This window comes from Laccaria bicolor, genomic scaffold, assembly GCF_000143565.1.
Source record: "Laccaria bicolor S238N-H82 LACBIscaffold_40 genomic scaffold, whole genome shotgun sequence".
Taxonomy (NCBI): Eukaryota; Fungi; Basidiomycota; class Agaricomycetes; order Agaricales; family Hydnangiaceae; genus Laccaria; species Laccaria bicolor.
Genome location: NW_001889911.1, coordinates 226,793 through 241,178, shown reverse-complemented (window position 1 = coordinate 241,178; position 14,386 = coordinate 226,793). Strand labels below are relative to the sequence as shown.

The following is a 14,386-nucleotide window of genomic DNA, read 5'->3' as shown; positions in this document are numbered from 1 at the left end:
CAGGACCAAGAAAACGGTCGCGGGCCCCTTCAGGTGAGCTCCCACTCTGTTCAGCCCCATATTTGCTAACAGCACACCACCATCACCTCCCGCCTCACCGCTCTGGCAAACGCCCACCAGGGCAAAGCCAGGGCGCTCCTCCCACCTCGCCCCACGTCGGCTGCGTCGACCCGACGACGCATACCTCGCTTCAAATGTGACGAGAACCGGTCCACCATGTGCCACGGCAAACACGACCACCCACATCGACCCCCCTCGCAAACGCAACCCTCGGATTGCGACTAACCGCCCATGAGAACGCCCGAAGACCCACAAAACCGCCATCTACCCACGCCGACGGAATCAGCCCACGAAAATGCCCCTACAGACGGAATCCGGCCCATCGACGAGGACCCACACTTGGTGAAACAACAGGGGATACAGCACCTACCGTGCAGCCAGGTGCGTACCCCGCGCCTCCCCACTAACCAGCCCTGCGAAAACGCCGGCACCCTCTGCGATGAGGCCACCACCGCGTCCCACTCGACCACGGCCGCCTGGTCCACATGTTGACTCCCAGATGCACCCAAACTCGGCTGTCGACAGTGAGGATTCTTGGTGGTACATTCCAGGGTCTCGAACTCCCTCTCTTAGAATTTAAGTATAATTTGATGTATATTAGTTTAAGGAATAAAATTTATAATCCCGTTAAATCGTGTACAGTGCCTGTCATCACTTCTCCACCTCCCTCGGCATGAGCTGAGAAAACTTTAGTGAAATTTCTCCTTTTTATCTCATGAAAAGAGGTCAAAATCTGCACATAGGTTCGGGTTAGGGCTCCATCACCGCGCTTCAACCCAGAAATCAGAAATCAAATTTCGAAATTGAACCGCGGCGCTCCCGCCTACCGTAATCCCCTCCGTCCAAGTCGACATTGAGATCTTGAGAGGCTTTCCTGCGCCCCGTCAAGTGGCTTCGTTTCCTTATCTTCACGCGGCTTCAGCCATACCGTCTCTTTTGTCGGTCGCAGCTCTACCGTGACTTCTCCTGTTGTCGCAAATGAGATATTTTCGCTCCCTCGCGTATGTCTCAGTGTGACAGCTCTTTACTCTGATTGCCATGGTGGACATTTACTTGCCCATCGAAGACCGGCAAATCCTGGCACTTTCCATCCCCTCTGTCGACATTGAGAGACTTTCCCTGCATCCTGTCAAGTGGCTTCGGTTTCTTCTCTTCACAATTTGTGGCGTTCGTGGAGATCTCACTACGACGCCCAATGGCCCCCCTGTCGACTATGACGCCAGTACCGTCGATAACATGGAAGAGGCATATTACTTTGCTCCCGAAGGTAATATTCATAAATCCCATATCTGTTGCCCGTTGCTTAACGTTTCTCTTCATAGGGGATTATCATCTCATTGATTTTCACGCGATCGACGACCCAGTAACATTCTCTGCGCAAACACTGTGCTCTTCAACTTTCCGTAGTGATATAATCGCACGAGACGGTTCGTGTGTCTTTACAAGGATGCCGGGCAAGTTTTGTGAAGCGGCACACCTACTGCCCAAGAGCAAAGGGGATGACGTATACATCTTCCTTGCTCAACATCACCGTCTTGCTAAATCCTCTACTAGTACACTGAATTTGTTCTTCAAGACCGTCAACATCTTTACGACCTCAATGAAGAATCCGTTGATCTGGGCATTAACTCAGTCGAGAACGGAATGCTTTTGAGCCCGGACTTGCATCGACTTTTTGCAGCAGGGAGTAGTGCATTTTTAGTGGTGCGTGAGGCACATAGATTTTGAATTTTCTTTATCTGATGATCTTTAGACACCGAACTTCGCTTTGCAACCTGCCGACGTCCCTCCAGTTGAAACAGGCCCAATGCCGTCGCGTCGTATCACCCTGCAGCATTTTGAAGTGTATACAAATTACCATGTACCGACACCGCAGTTTGATGCATGTATGAGCGGCACAGGTACACCGCGGCCATCTACCATCATTCTGGATTACATGTACGGCGTCGCTGGCTACAAACGCTGGGGAACCGGACAGGAAATCAAGAATTTGATGCAACAACGTTTCACGGAAAGCTACGAGCCAATACCGATACCACCAGCCCCTCCACATACCAGCGATGATGGTGATATAGACACGTCACCTGAAATTCTTCAGGCGATGGATGATATTCTTGCACTCTCCATGTTATTGAAGGGTACGACCCCTGAATTGATGGCTGCAGAACGACAGAGGCAAGCGGAGGCGGAAGAGTTGCGTGTGAAGGAGGCTAGTAAATTGAAGGTGCGGCAGTGGATGCGAAACTCTGAGTCTGTGTGTGTTCCATGCCTCTAGGCTACTTCCAAACAATAGCTGATCTATTCAAATAGTGATACGGATTTCTCATTGAATGCGGCTAGTATGGTATAGTGAATCCACCGCTATTGCCACAGGGGATGATTCCTTTGCATTGTACAACCCCGAGTTCAACCTGGTTCACTTAAAAAGGAACTGTCAGGGTGATTATGGATCGCAACATACCAACATGCCTACTTACTTTGACTTCCCTGTTTTCGTGAATGAAACTTTTTCGCGTATGTCTCAGTACTTCTGACACATCTAGCCATGGTGGACGTTTACCTGCCTATTGAAGGCCAACAAATCCTGGCACTTTCCATACCCTTCGTCGACGTCGAGAGGCTTTCCCTGCGTCCTGTCAAGTGGCTTCGGTACCTCATCTTCACCATCTGCGGGGTTCGTGGAGATCTCCCTACGACGCATAATGGCCCCCCTGTCGATTATGATACCAGCACCCTTGATAACATGGAAGAGGCATATCATTTTGTTCCTCAAGGTAATATTCATAGATTCCATATTTGTTGCTCGTCGCTAACATTTTTGTTTTCCTCTTCATAGGGGATTATCGCTTCATTGATTCTCATGCAATCGACGACCGAGGAACATCCTCTGCGCAAACACTGCGCTCTTCAAGTTTCCGTAGTGATATAATAACACGAGATGGTCCGGTGTGTGCCTTCACATTCACAGAGGGCAGTCTTTGTGAAGAAGCACATCTACTCCCCAGGAGCAAAGGAGACGAAGTATACATTTTCGTTGCTCAACGTCATCGTCTTGCTAAATGCTCTCCTAGTACCTTGAATTTGTTCTTCGAGACCGTCAACATCTCTACGACCTCAATGAAGAATCCGTTGATCTGGGCATCAACTCAGTCGAGAACGGAATGCTTTTGAGCCCGGATTTGCATAGCTTCTTTGCTGCAGGGATTAGCGCATTCTTGAAGGTGTGTGTGCATAAATTCTGAATTTTACTCATCAAATGAACTCTAGACACCTAACTTTGCTTTACAACCTGCCGACATCCCTCGTGTTGAAACAGGCCCAATGCCACCCCGTCGTATTACCTTGCAGCATTTTCGAATAGTGAATCGTGCAGCAATACCGCAGTATGATGCATGCATAACAGGCACAGGCACGTCGCCTCTATCCACCATCATTTTGGATTACATGTATGGTGTCGCTGGCTACCGACGCTGGGGCATTGGACAGAAAATCAAGGAATTGATGGAACGACGTTTTACGGAAAGCTACGCATCAATACCGATACCACCAACCCCTCCGAGTCCGCGTACTAAAGATGACAGTGATATGGAGTCCGATGATTCCAAAAAGAAGCAAAAGCGACGAAGGCACTCAGACATGTCACCTGAAATGCTCCAGGCGATGGATGATATCCTTGCACTCTCCATGTTAATGAAGGGTAGGACCCCCAAATCGATGGCTGCAGAAGCACAGAGGCAAGAGAAGGTGGAAGAATTGCGTGCAAAGGAGGCTAGTAAAGTGAAGGTGCAACAGTGGATGCAAAACTCTGACTCTGTGTGTCCCATACCTCTGGGCTATTTCTAACCAAAGCCGATCTTTTCAAGTAGCGATACTGATGTCCAACCAAATGAGCCTAGTATGGGATAGTGTTGCCGTGACTTTGACGGTGAATCCGCAGCTCTCGACTGAGCTAAGCGGGCGTGGCGACAATACTCGTGCACACAACCCCGAACTTTTTCGCTGATGTCCCGCCAAACAAACAGCTTTTGGGGACCAGAATCCACCTTCATGTAATGGACTTTCGTTGAAGTGGATTGATCTTGGACTACTATTAGGAATTAGTTGTCCTCAACCTTTATCACGACAAAAGTTGTCGTCACCTACTTCATTGTGGAAGGAGGAGAAACCATGGTTGAACATGGTCCAACCAAAAAGAAGCCATTGATCGTAGCATAACAATATTACATATTTTTTTCACCTCGATTTGGAGTTCAAAGAAAGATGGGTAGGGTAGGATCATAAACACGCCAACTAACGAAATCCTTGTCGTCAATGAGGAAGTCCTGCGGAGTCGAGTGAGACTCTGAAGTAGAAGAGATGTATCGGTCATACCAAAGGACATTCAACCAGCGACCCCCGAACCTGGCTCAACCTACTCTTCAAACGTTCGAGCGTAATCCCAGGAACTACATGCCCCGTCTTTACTTTCGGCAGATAATCCTGTCACGGGGTCAGCAAAACATGACAGTTGACATAGTCAAAAGAAAGGCCGCACCTTGTAGTCAGAAAGGCTGCGAACAAGATTGGTTGGGACGGGCCGGAAAAGCTCAGAAAATATCTCTCTGTTTTTCTTCGCAGTCTGGTTCCAGAACAAATCCATCTCGTCCGAGATAGGATCCATTACAAACTGATCTTCACGTGTAGCAGTCTCATCTTTATTTGGGAAGGGAGCTGGGCGCATAAAGGAAGTCGCTTCGGGAAAACGCTGGGAATGGTCTTCAGGAGGGATCAAACCGAGATGCTCTAATGGGGACGATGAGTCCTGAAAAGTTAAAGTAGGGTAGAAACAAACCTCTGAATAACTTTCGTCGCAAAGTCGCTGCAAACCGAGATACTTTGTACGGCTGACCATCCATGAAAGAATCGACCATGTCCTCATCTTCAATAACGAGGGCAATTTCAGAGTCGCCATCGCCCTAATGAACTAGGTCGATTATTGTTGGTTGATGCGCTGAAGATGAGGCGCACCTTCTGGCTACGGTCATTGATATTCGCTGAACCCATCTACAATCTCGTTAACAAAGTCGAGGCAAGCGGAAATTGTGAGATCCATACGATAACCCTGCGATCATCCACTATCATAAGCTTCGAATGTATGTAAAGTAACTCCGAAACATATCTAAACAGACCTGGTCAATCACAAAGCAAGAAAAAAGACGGAACACATACGCATTCAGTTCCTCCTCCGGAGTCCCTAACCACTTCTCGTCCACCAACCTTTTCTCGTGAAGCATGTGCTGCGACACTGTATCAGAAACCTCTTCGTCACCACGCAATCCCTCCGCACCACGATGCCACCGCTCCACCACCTTGAGCGCAGCATCGTCCGTCGTCGGGATAGGCACCGTCTCGGTCTTGGGCGGAGTCTTTGGAGTGAGCATCAAACCTTCCGTAGCCTCTTGTGGGATGGTCACGGTAACCTCCTTCTGATCGGTTTGTTCGTCCCCCGAAACCCATGCACGGGCGAGAGCGACCTGGGCTTCGTGAAACCTGATGCCTGATTTCTTTTCCATCTTCCCGATGAATGAACCTGTTCGGTGTAAGCGGTCAAACATCGTCAATGTTATGTCCAAAAGATGGCTAACCAAGGGGGGCGTTGATCCTGTCGTAAGATCGGAGGTGGTAGAACCGAATGTAATCCAAGCTGCGAGACACTCAGAACAGTGCAATAGAGGGGTGAGAAACCAATCGTACGGTTCATATCCAGCTTTACGAATCTGCTCGTAGATACTACTTCCGCCCCGATTGATAGTTCGGTATTGAGCAGACAGGATTGTCTTGACGGATCCCTCCCTCAAATCCCCTGCGAAGCCAGGCAACTCTGGAATCTGGATGATGACCTAGCCAGCAGAGCCAGTCAGTTCACCCAAAGAGGAAATGTGCAGGTACTGCACGAACCTTGAACTTCGCGCCGTCCTTTGCCGCGGAGACTATTCTTTCAACAAGGGCTTGTGCAATCAAGTTTTTTATTTGTCCTCCAGGCTTTGTAGCTGAGATGCTGATAAGGAGCATGCATCAGCCACTGAAGGGCTGGGTATAACATAGAACATACAAGAACTGGTTCTCTGAAGACAAAATTTAACAAATTGATTGAACTTGAGAAAGGCGGAGACATACCGATGTAAATGAAATGCTCAGCCTCCCTAATCAAACGGATGTCTTCGAATAATGTCAGTCTCGCTTCAAATATTGACTCCAGTGAGAGACTCACAAGCATTCTGGATGCTATGCTCCGTTAAAACCCCGTGGGACCAATCCGAAACACTGCGGACGACTTGGACTCTACACCCAGGAGCACTAGGGAGAGGGTAGTTCTGCGGGTCTTCACCTTTATGGATGCCATGCCAGCGCTGCTTGTACTTTTTGCCCATTCCATCCCATTCTACGCGGAAAGGATGTCCTAAAGTCGATCATTAAAAGATTCTTAACCATCTAGATAAAACATACGTGCGACGGCTTCATTTGGCGCGGCCGAAGGGTCGTGGGGTAAGGCAAGCCATGCAAATCTCCTGTAGTAAACGGGGGCGTGTCGATAACGCAACATAATCAATGACAAGGGCAACCTACTTGTCATCATAATACTTCCTAGCTTTGACTTCATTCCAGCGCTCGATGAAGTGCTGTGATATGTCCAGCACCACCGGTCCAGTCATAGTCATATGAACCTACATTGTCTGTTTCAAAGTTGATCGTAGAAAAGTAGACGGATAAGCATACATCATGCCAAGGCATCCTCGCACTTTCCAAAATAGAAAGAGTGTTGCTGACGTAGTTCTTGACCTCCTTGAAGTCCATGATGCGAGCATTGTTATAATCCTGCCCAGGGAAGAGAGTGAGCCCGAAATGAGTGGGGTGAACATCCGCTAATGGGTGATTGGGTGTGTCCCATCGTCCAAAGCATAGGTCGAGTCCCCCAATAGCGGCAAAGTGGTTGTCTACAACGACGACCTGCGTGAGGACATATCAGTTAGGTATAGAGTGAAAACCACGACGTTCGACCTTCTCGTGATGAGACCAGAGTTGAACACTATCTAGAGACGACATCTTATTTGCGTTGTTTGATGAGAAGCACAAAATATGCATACCTTTCGCGCCAATATGGTCGGGATGTCGGGCACAAGTAATGTTAGGATGAAGTCTTTCCAATGCATGCTAAAAGGCGAAAGTCAGAATAATTGCTAGATTCATCAGGGTTCTTATACCTTCGTGTGGCTGGAACTCATCGCCATGGTTTGAGTAACTTCTTTGTACACAATAACGTGGATCTTGACGCCCTCCTCAGCTTTCCTTTTCAAAACGCGGTCCAACCTCCACTCTTGGTGGAAAGCAGGTGGTCGACGCAAAAAAAGCTCTGGCGTGAGCCACCAATCCTGACGGTAAAACATTAGGCATCGTCAGAGAATCTAAACCAGACTACACACCAGGATAAAAATAAATTCTTTCGCGTTGTCGAGCATTTCAGACAAAGCCCACATGTAGTCGTGTCCATCGATATGCCTATCAACGTGCCTCAGAATTTGAGGCAAGTAAAGACTGGAGTTGCGCACCATTTAACATTTGTGTCAGTGCGTTCGGAGGCGAAGCTATTGAAGCGATGTCCAGCCCTGATCTGAGCAAGTAGCTCATCTCGAACCTTTTCATGAGGTTCATCATGGCGCCCTACAAAACGATGCGTCGTAAGTTACTACCAAAAAATAGGAAGGTCGTCGCTGAAAACGTACGGTTTGGATTCAAACGGCCTTGACTCAAATTCATTCATCGTCCATAAAACCAAAGACGCGATAACTGACCAGCAATTTCTTCACGAGCGTGACCAACACCCTTCTCAACCGTCGCCGCCACTTTCTCCAGTTTTTTCTTGAAATTCATAATGGGGTTTGTCGAATTCAATCTCGAACTTGGGTGGTACTGATAAGGCGTTGCAGAATGTTTCAGGCATGATGTAGGCGTCTGGGGAGTCTGAGGCTGATCGACTTGGCGGCGGAAATAATTTGTTTTCTCGGAGCCCCTGCACCAAACACAGCAAGATGTCCACCAACCAAGATGAGGGCAGATACCCACAACTCGTCGCCTTCGATCTTGAGTAAGTATGAGACTTTTATCTTGATAAAGAACTGTCTGATGTCGAGACCGGGTTCCAAGCTATACCCTATGGGACCTTTGGATCGATACCCATGTTACTGGTGTGCATTTAGTAGATGTCGTGGAAAACCAGCAGACTGAGTTCCTGAAGGACCTCTTAGAAGGGACAAGGAGAATGTGAATGAAGTCTTGGATAGGTGAGTACTCCCTGTGCAATACAGAATAATGCTTGATCAGTGTTAAAGATACAACGAGAAGATCTCGTTTTACAAGGACGTCCCAGCCATTCTTCATCGTCTGCGAAGGGTGGGAAATTTAAACATAGTAGATAGAGGAGGGGCTGTTACAATCGTCGCCTGCTCCAGAACCCATGCACCAACTCTGTACGTTTCTCCACCCTGCTAGCAGCCTGCAAAAGATCATATTCATATCTACAGAGCCCGAAAGTGCCTCAGCCTTCTACTTGTCGCACCTGAATCAAAAATCGGCGATGCAATTGGCGGCACCAGACCAGCAACAGAGTTTTTTGACGAGTTGGAGATCTATCCTGGTGACCTTCCTATCGCTAAGGCCGCCGACTGAATATATGCTGAGTACCATCTCAGGATCGAAGATAACTCATTTTAAGGCTCTAAAGGAACGTACTGGAATTTCATATTCTGAGATGGTGAGCACCAGGCAGAATACTCATGTACCCCTCACTGACCTTCAACAGCTTTTCTTCGACGACGAGCTCAGAAATAGGGAGGTCGAGCAACTCGGTGCACCTTTTTCATCCAATCCCCGCTCTTACATTGCTCACCATACTAATCACAGGTGTAACGTTTCATCATGTCCCAAATGGCCTCACCAATAATGTTTTCGAGATGGGTCTCGAGGAATGGAGGAACCGGTGATGAGTGGTGCAAGGTGTCTACGTCATCGGCGCAGCCTTTCGCCAAGCCTAAACATTAAACCTCTATCTTATCACGAACAAAATAAATCAATCACTGCCTCCGCTGACCGAATGTGTGCTCATCGTTCTCCCTCTTCCTACCAGTGCTAGCTGTACTTCACGATTCAAACGCCCTCAAAGGTCCCCTTCGCGGTACCGAAATTGAGAACCCCTTCATAACTGAAACATCACCATGTCCTTCGGAGCACCCAAAGTCGAGAAACCCAGTCCTGCATACCATGGAGACTACGGTGGTCCAGGACCCAGTGCTTGTAAGTCAAACAAACTGCAGACTCCTTTCACTTATTTCTGACGTTCCCGTTCGCAATCCCCACTTTAAACCTCGATGTAGACAACATGCCAACTCCCCATCCATACACAGCAAACCAACAGAATCAAGCAGGGCCGAAAACTGCAGCGTACCAACAAGCACCACCGCCTCAGTACTACCAGCCCCAACACCAATCGACACCATATCAGGGTCAGCCCCAGACTCAGCCTCAGATGATTTACGTCCAGCCACAACAACCTCAGCAGAACAAGAAACAGGATGACAGTTGTTGTACCCCCTGCGCCTTGTTTGTCTCCATTGGATGTCACTTTCACTTTTAAGGCTGACGTGTTTTGTCTTTTAGTTTGGCAGGCTGCTGCGCCGGAATATTGTGTTGCCCTTGCCTGCTTTGCTGTTAACTCATCAAATGGAAGACCCACTCTTCTGCTTCCCACCCGACTCAATTCACAGACGATGAGCAATTCCTTCTTGCCTGTATCATCATGATCCATCGTGCCAACGACGACTAATCATGTGTCTACGACCACCGCTACGGATCTTGTATTTTATCACTCACTCATATGATAGCGTATTTTTGTGTAGCCTACCCTTTATTTTTACCGCGTATAGATTTTTCACCCACCGTTCGAGCGGGCAGAGTTGAAGGTGGACACGGCAGCCGATTTTTATTTTGGTCGCACAGTCCTTGTTGCTGAAAGCTGACGTCATTCCAACGTCCATCCAACGTCCATGATACATGTAATGTTTAAGAATGAAGTGCCGGTACATAGCTGCAATTGCCGGCGGCTGGCAATTCCTAGAATACTGATGCAGCTATGTTCTGAGTTCTCGGCATGTAGTACATAGTTGTTAGGCATTTCTGTCCTGAACTGGTCTTTAATCGCGGTCTGACTAGTCTATTGCAAGAGAATTCCGGATAGAATTGATCTCTATCATGACCAGAACTCAAAACGGGCTCATCACGTATTTTTATTCAAAATGAAGAGCTTGTCAACCAAGATTCATCTGTGTATGGATCGTCGTGTGGCCTTTAAAAAATGTGACCCAGATAGACCGACCCATACGACCTTCCGACACCCTGTCATAAATTGAATCAACAAGCGACGGGGCAGATCAAAAGGAGGGGAGATTCACGTTACTTGTGCATCTGTCAATCTTCGGAGAAAAATATCTCGCGATTGGTACCAGTATTCCCTAACTCTCCTCTCTACCTGGTCTGTTTCCATTGCAGAATCGCAGTTCGCGCAACCGATTCGGATTGCGGACATTGCCTCTATCGAATGGAGTGTAACCTGTTCTTCTGGGTGGGTACTTGATCCGGTTTTTAGGTAATATAATAAACACAGAGAGTTGCTAAGTACCTGGATGGATTGTTCACTGGCTCTCCGTAATTCCAGTGTTTTCCTGAAGCTGGGCGTACCTAAAAGAGAATCAGCCTAGGAGGCCCGATATGACGAATTGCTACTTACTACGGCTCGCGCTTCAGCCCTTCCAGTTCCAGCAATAAATATCAAAAAAATCAATGAGAGCATTGCAAGTAAAATCTTCGGCGCCCCTGACAAGCATTTTGGACTTAGTGCTAACATTTGGCTCAGGATCTGAGATGAAGACCGAATCGATCAGTTATAAGATGATACTAGGTCATGAGAAGTTGAAAAGATTAAGAGCAAAAGGAGGATCAAGGGGGAGAGCTCAGAAACCAACGTCGTGTAGGTTCATCGATGCGTAAAGGTAGGTACCTTTGCGCTGCGACGCGTTCAACGTCAACGAAATCCGTGATCTAGCGAGAGAGCCTGATGATGATGCCACAGACTTTAATGAGCGCTTGAGCATGATGAGTACTTGATGGATAGACCAAAACAGTCCAAAACAACGCGTCGGCAAACAAAGCTGAGGTTTGGAAACGACACCCAACAAGACACCCGACCTTCTTACAGTCAACTTGCAGTCAACTGAGACTGGCAACTTTCCGGGAGGGCCCCTTCCAGACTTTTTTTGAGTATGGTGTTAGACAGGACGGGGGCTGGGGTGTTCAAATGGGTCCGTGTGACGCGAAAGGAAGTCCTCGCTCAAAATACTTCACCGTTCATGACGATCTTCCAATCTGGGACGACTAGAGGTGACGATGGTCGGAACATCGATACCGGATTTGCTTCGCCCCTCCGCTTTGATACTCCGCTCTCATTATCGGTCACATCTAGTACCCCTGCAATTTGTATCAGGACGAATGTTAGGACTCTCCGATTCAACGAGTTCACCAATGGAACAAATCCGAGATCTTGCTCCAGGTATCTACAAGATTGAGAATGTCTCGATTCGCGATTGTGTTCTAGATCTCTCTGGAGTGGATAATAAGACTATCATTGGTAGGCTAAAAACATGCGTTGTCCTCCTAATAAACCTACCACCTTGAGGCGATCTTTAGGGTTCTCCGCACATGGATGGGAAAATCAACAGGCATGGAATTCTCCCTTATAATATTTCGGCGTACACTGACTGGCGTCGTGAATAGTGGGAAATCTCTCCATTGGGAGCTGGCTACTCAATTAAGAGTGTGCACACCGGAAATTATGTTACGATTGAATCAGGGTTAGCAAACGGGACGACCGTCGTTGCCAATCCTTATCCAGTCAGCTGGGTTTTTGATCCAAGTGACTGTGGCAAGGAGGATGTATGGAAGTGAGCATTTATTACACAGTCAATGGCCTTTGCTGATGATCTTGATATTAGAATTGGTTGGCCAAACAACGCATTATTATTTGATATGGACATGAGTGGAAGTCGTCACGTATGTACCTTTTGCTTCCTATTATAACTACCCTCATAATATCAATTCAGATTATATTGCAAAGTAATGACTCATTGTCAGGAAGTCGTTGGCGCCTCGTAAAACTGGGTGAGATTGCCACCGACATCCCGGACCAAACCAGCGTCAGAAACCCGACACCGCAAGAGTTAATTATCGATCCGCCGGCGTCCACGACAACAGCTGATACGATTATTGATGCGGAAGGATTGAAGTTGGGTGGAAATGGCGAGTTGGCCATTACGACGACAACTACAACAGTGACTACTACGGTCACAAAGGTCAAAAGGGTTGCGGTGTGATTGCCAGGGAGTCGCTAGCAATAAGATGTGTGAAAGTGGTCATACCGCGCTTCGTCTCACCACCGGATCGGTTGATCCAGAGTCAACGGCTGAACTGCACCAGGAAGAGATATTCGCCCATACTACATGTCTTAACTCGTTCTCGGTGAAGTTACAATTTTAATTCTTCATGACTCAAGTTACGAAATTCACTGACTAAAATGACATGGTATCGGTGCCCCCATGAAGTAAACTTCGAATGAAGGATTATAATATGCAACTAAATAAAAAACGAGCCACGACAAGAGATGGTCATCGGGGGAAGGACGTGCACCGTGTTGTATCCTTAGAGACATGGGTTCTATCACTGCTAATATCTCGGGGATTTGTCTCTAGGGCACACGTCCAGGAAGCAGTGAAACAAAACCGCTGTTGCGATGGTAGTCTGGTTCCCAAAATTTATCTCAAAAGTCGTGGACCTGGAAGGCGTTCCGCCTCTGCATCCGATGCAAGTTTCGATGGCGATTATGTGTGTGCACAACGTCACAACTGAAGCCGAGATACGATTACCGACGAAATACATGAATATAGCGTTCAAGACAAATTGATTAATCGCGGATTTGTCCAAGAAAATGTCAAGAAAAATAATTGGCGGCACTCAAAATGCATCTCGATGCCTTTGGCTATCGATGAAGTCATTCAGACTGCCCATATAGTCATACTAGGAGCAAATCCGGTTGAGCATTTTTGTGGAAACGGCGGATTGATAAACGAACCTCTGTCAAACGTCCACGTCTGGTGAACGGCGTCATCTTCATAGGTATACCAGACAGTGGTAGGTGTATTGGGAGCCGAACTTCCATGGCTCGAGAGGTCCCAATTGAAATGGGTGTTTGGAACAAAAATCCTGCTCCGAAATTAGCGTGAAGTCAGCTCAATCACAGGCAGGGTGGGTGGGTGCGAACCGGTACGTCCTGGGATCTGCAGTATCATGCCAAATATCCCACTGGAAGGGCGCGGCGCTGACTATAAGACGAGTCCCATCAGCGGCTGAGCCGGCCAAACCGACGTATAACCCAGACAAAGAGGAGCGAATTGTCCAGCTGTTGCCGGTCCAGGTCGTAATCCACTAGATATCGAAATGAGGTCATGTTTATTTTTCGATGACGACTTCTCAAGAGAAAAATCTGACACTCTGATTCTCTCCCTGTATCCACTGATTCCCAACAACTACAACACCTCGTTAGATCCCGCTCTGTTAAATTCAAAATAGCGAATACTCGCCGGAAATGTTGTCGCTAGCTACATCTAAGACTGTTCCTGACCTGGCGTTGGTGATCCTGAAGTTCAAACCAGACTGAACGATCTCCATTTTACAGAGGTGGCTCGATAAATGAGATGGGGTATGAAAAGCTGAGGACGCAAACGCTCTTTACATGCTTTTACAGCAAGATGCAAAAACGTAGACACCTCTCCAAATTTCCCAGACTCCGCCTTGCTTTGTACAAACAACCGCATTTGGTGCAACTCCGCCGCACGACGCGTCATAGTGACTTCATGGCGCTTGCATGGCGCACCACTTCTATATAATTTCTCTTTTCCCTTCTCTTTTCCCATCTTCAAATATGTCAGGGAACTACCGCTTTATATCTGCCGAACAAAAACGGCATCTCATTGTTACGAGGGTTGATAGGAAATGACATAGACTCTGAGACGCTAGCGAATGCACGAAGTGGAGGTTGGTGGAGCGAGAACAGAATGCTTGCGTCACTCACACCCGCTCATTTCCTAAAGCAGTTGTTTGTACAAAGCGAGGCGGAGTCTGGGAAATTTGGAGAGGTGTCTACGTTTTTGCATCTTGCTGTAAAGCCCGAGAAGAAAGCTTAAATTGC

At 47.6% G+C, this 14,386-nt stretch overlaps 6 protein-coding genes across 6 annotated transcripts; 4 read left to right on the top strand and 2 right to left on the bottom strand.

Annotated features, from left to right (window-relative positions):
• Positions 1-1,098: 1,098 nt before the first annotated feature.
• LACBIDRAFT_332334 (uncharacterized protein) lies at positions 1,099-4,008 on the top strand (the record flags this gene model as incomplete). Its single annotated transcript, XM_001886857.1, has 10 exons — positions 1,099-1,327; positions 1,383-1,487; positions 1,637-1,764; positions 1,814-2,316; positions 2,411-2,574; positions 2,604-2,834; positions 2,897-3,006; positions 3,132-3,281; positions 3,328-3,873; positions 3,967-4,008. 10 exons carry the CDS (start codon positions 1,099-1,101, stop codon positions 4,006-4,008), a joined length of 2,208 nt encoding a protein of 735 aa, XP_001886892.1.
• A 4,118-nt stretch (positions 4,009-8,126) lies between these two features.
• Positions 8,127-9,077, top strand: LACBIDRAFT_253898 (uncharacterized protein; the record flags this gene model as incomplete). Its single annotated transcript, XM_001886856.1, has 9 exons — positions 8,127-8,182; positions 8,242-8,282; positions 8,333-8,378; positions 8,427-8,476; positions 8,507-8,564; positions 8,619-8,731; positions 8,787-8,848; positions 8,897-8,942; positions 8,998-9,077. The coding sequence occupies 9 exons, from the start codon at positions 8,127-8,129 to the stop codon at positions 9,075-9,077; spliced, it is 552 nt and encodes a 183-aa protein (XP_001886891.1).
• A 231-nt stretch (positions 9,078-9,308) lies between these two features.
• On the top strand, positions 9,309-9,805 carry LACBIDRAFT_309470 (uncharacterized protein; the record flags this gene model as incomplete). Its single annotated transcript, XM_001886855.1, has 3 exons — positions 9,309-9,387; positions 9,468-9,693; positions 9,751-9,805. 3 exons carry the CDS (start codon positions 9,309-9,311, stop codon positions 9,803-9,805), a joined length of 360 nt encoding a protein of 119 aa, XP_001886890.1.
• Positions 9,806-10,287: 482 nt separating this feature from the next.
• LACBIDRAFT_309469 (uncharacterized protein) lies at positions 10,288-11,126 on the bottom strand (the record flags this gene model as incomplete). Its single annotated transcript, XM_001886786.1, has 5 exons — positions 10,288-10,485; positions 10,542-10,718; positions 10,769-10,827; positions 10,877-11,005; positions 11,112-11,126. 5 exons carry the CDS (start codon positions 11,124-11,126, stop codon positions 10,398-10,400), a joined length of 468 nt encoding a protein of 155 aa, XP_001886821.1. The 3' UTR covers positions 10,288-10,397.
• A 406-nt stretch (positions 11,127-11,532) lies between these two features.
• On the top strand, positions 11,533-12,515 carry LACBIDRAFT_332331 (uncharacterized protein; the record flags this gene model as incomplete). Its single annotated transcript, XM_001886854.1, has 4 exons — positions 11,533-11,773; positions 11,996-12,086; positions 12,138-12,195; positions 12,246-12,515. 4 exons carry the CDS (start codon positions 11,533-11,535, stop codon positions 12,513-12,515), a joined length of 660 nt encoding a protein of 219 aa, XP_001886889.1.
• A 637-nt stretch (positions 12,516-13,152) lies between these two features.
• LACBIDRAFT_309467 (uncharacterized protein) lies at positions 13,153-13,487 on the bottom strand (the record flags this gene model as incomplete). Its single annotated transcript, XM_001886785.1, has 3 exons — positions 13,153-13,215; positions 13,271-13,401; positions 13,460-13,487. The coding sequence occupies 3 exons, from the start codon at positions 13,485-13,487 to the stop codon at positions 13,153-13,155; spliced, it is 222 nt and encodes a 73-aa protein (XP_001886820.1).
• Positions 13,488-14,386: the final 899 nt, after the last annotated feature.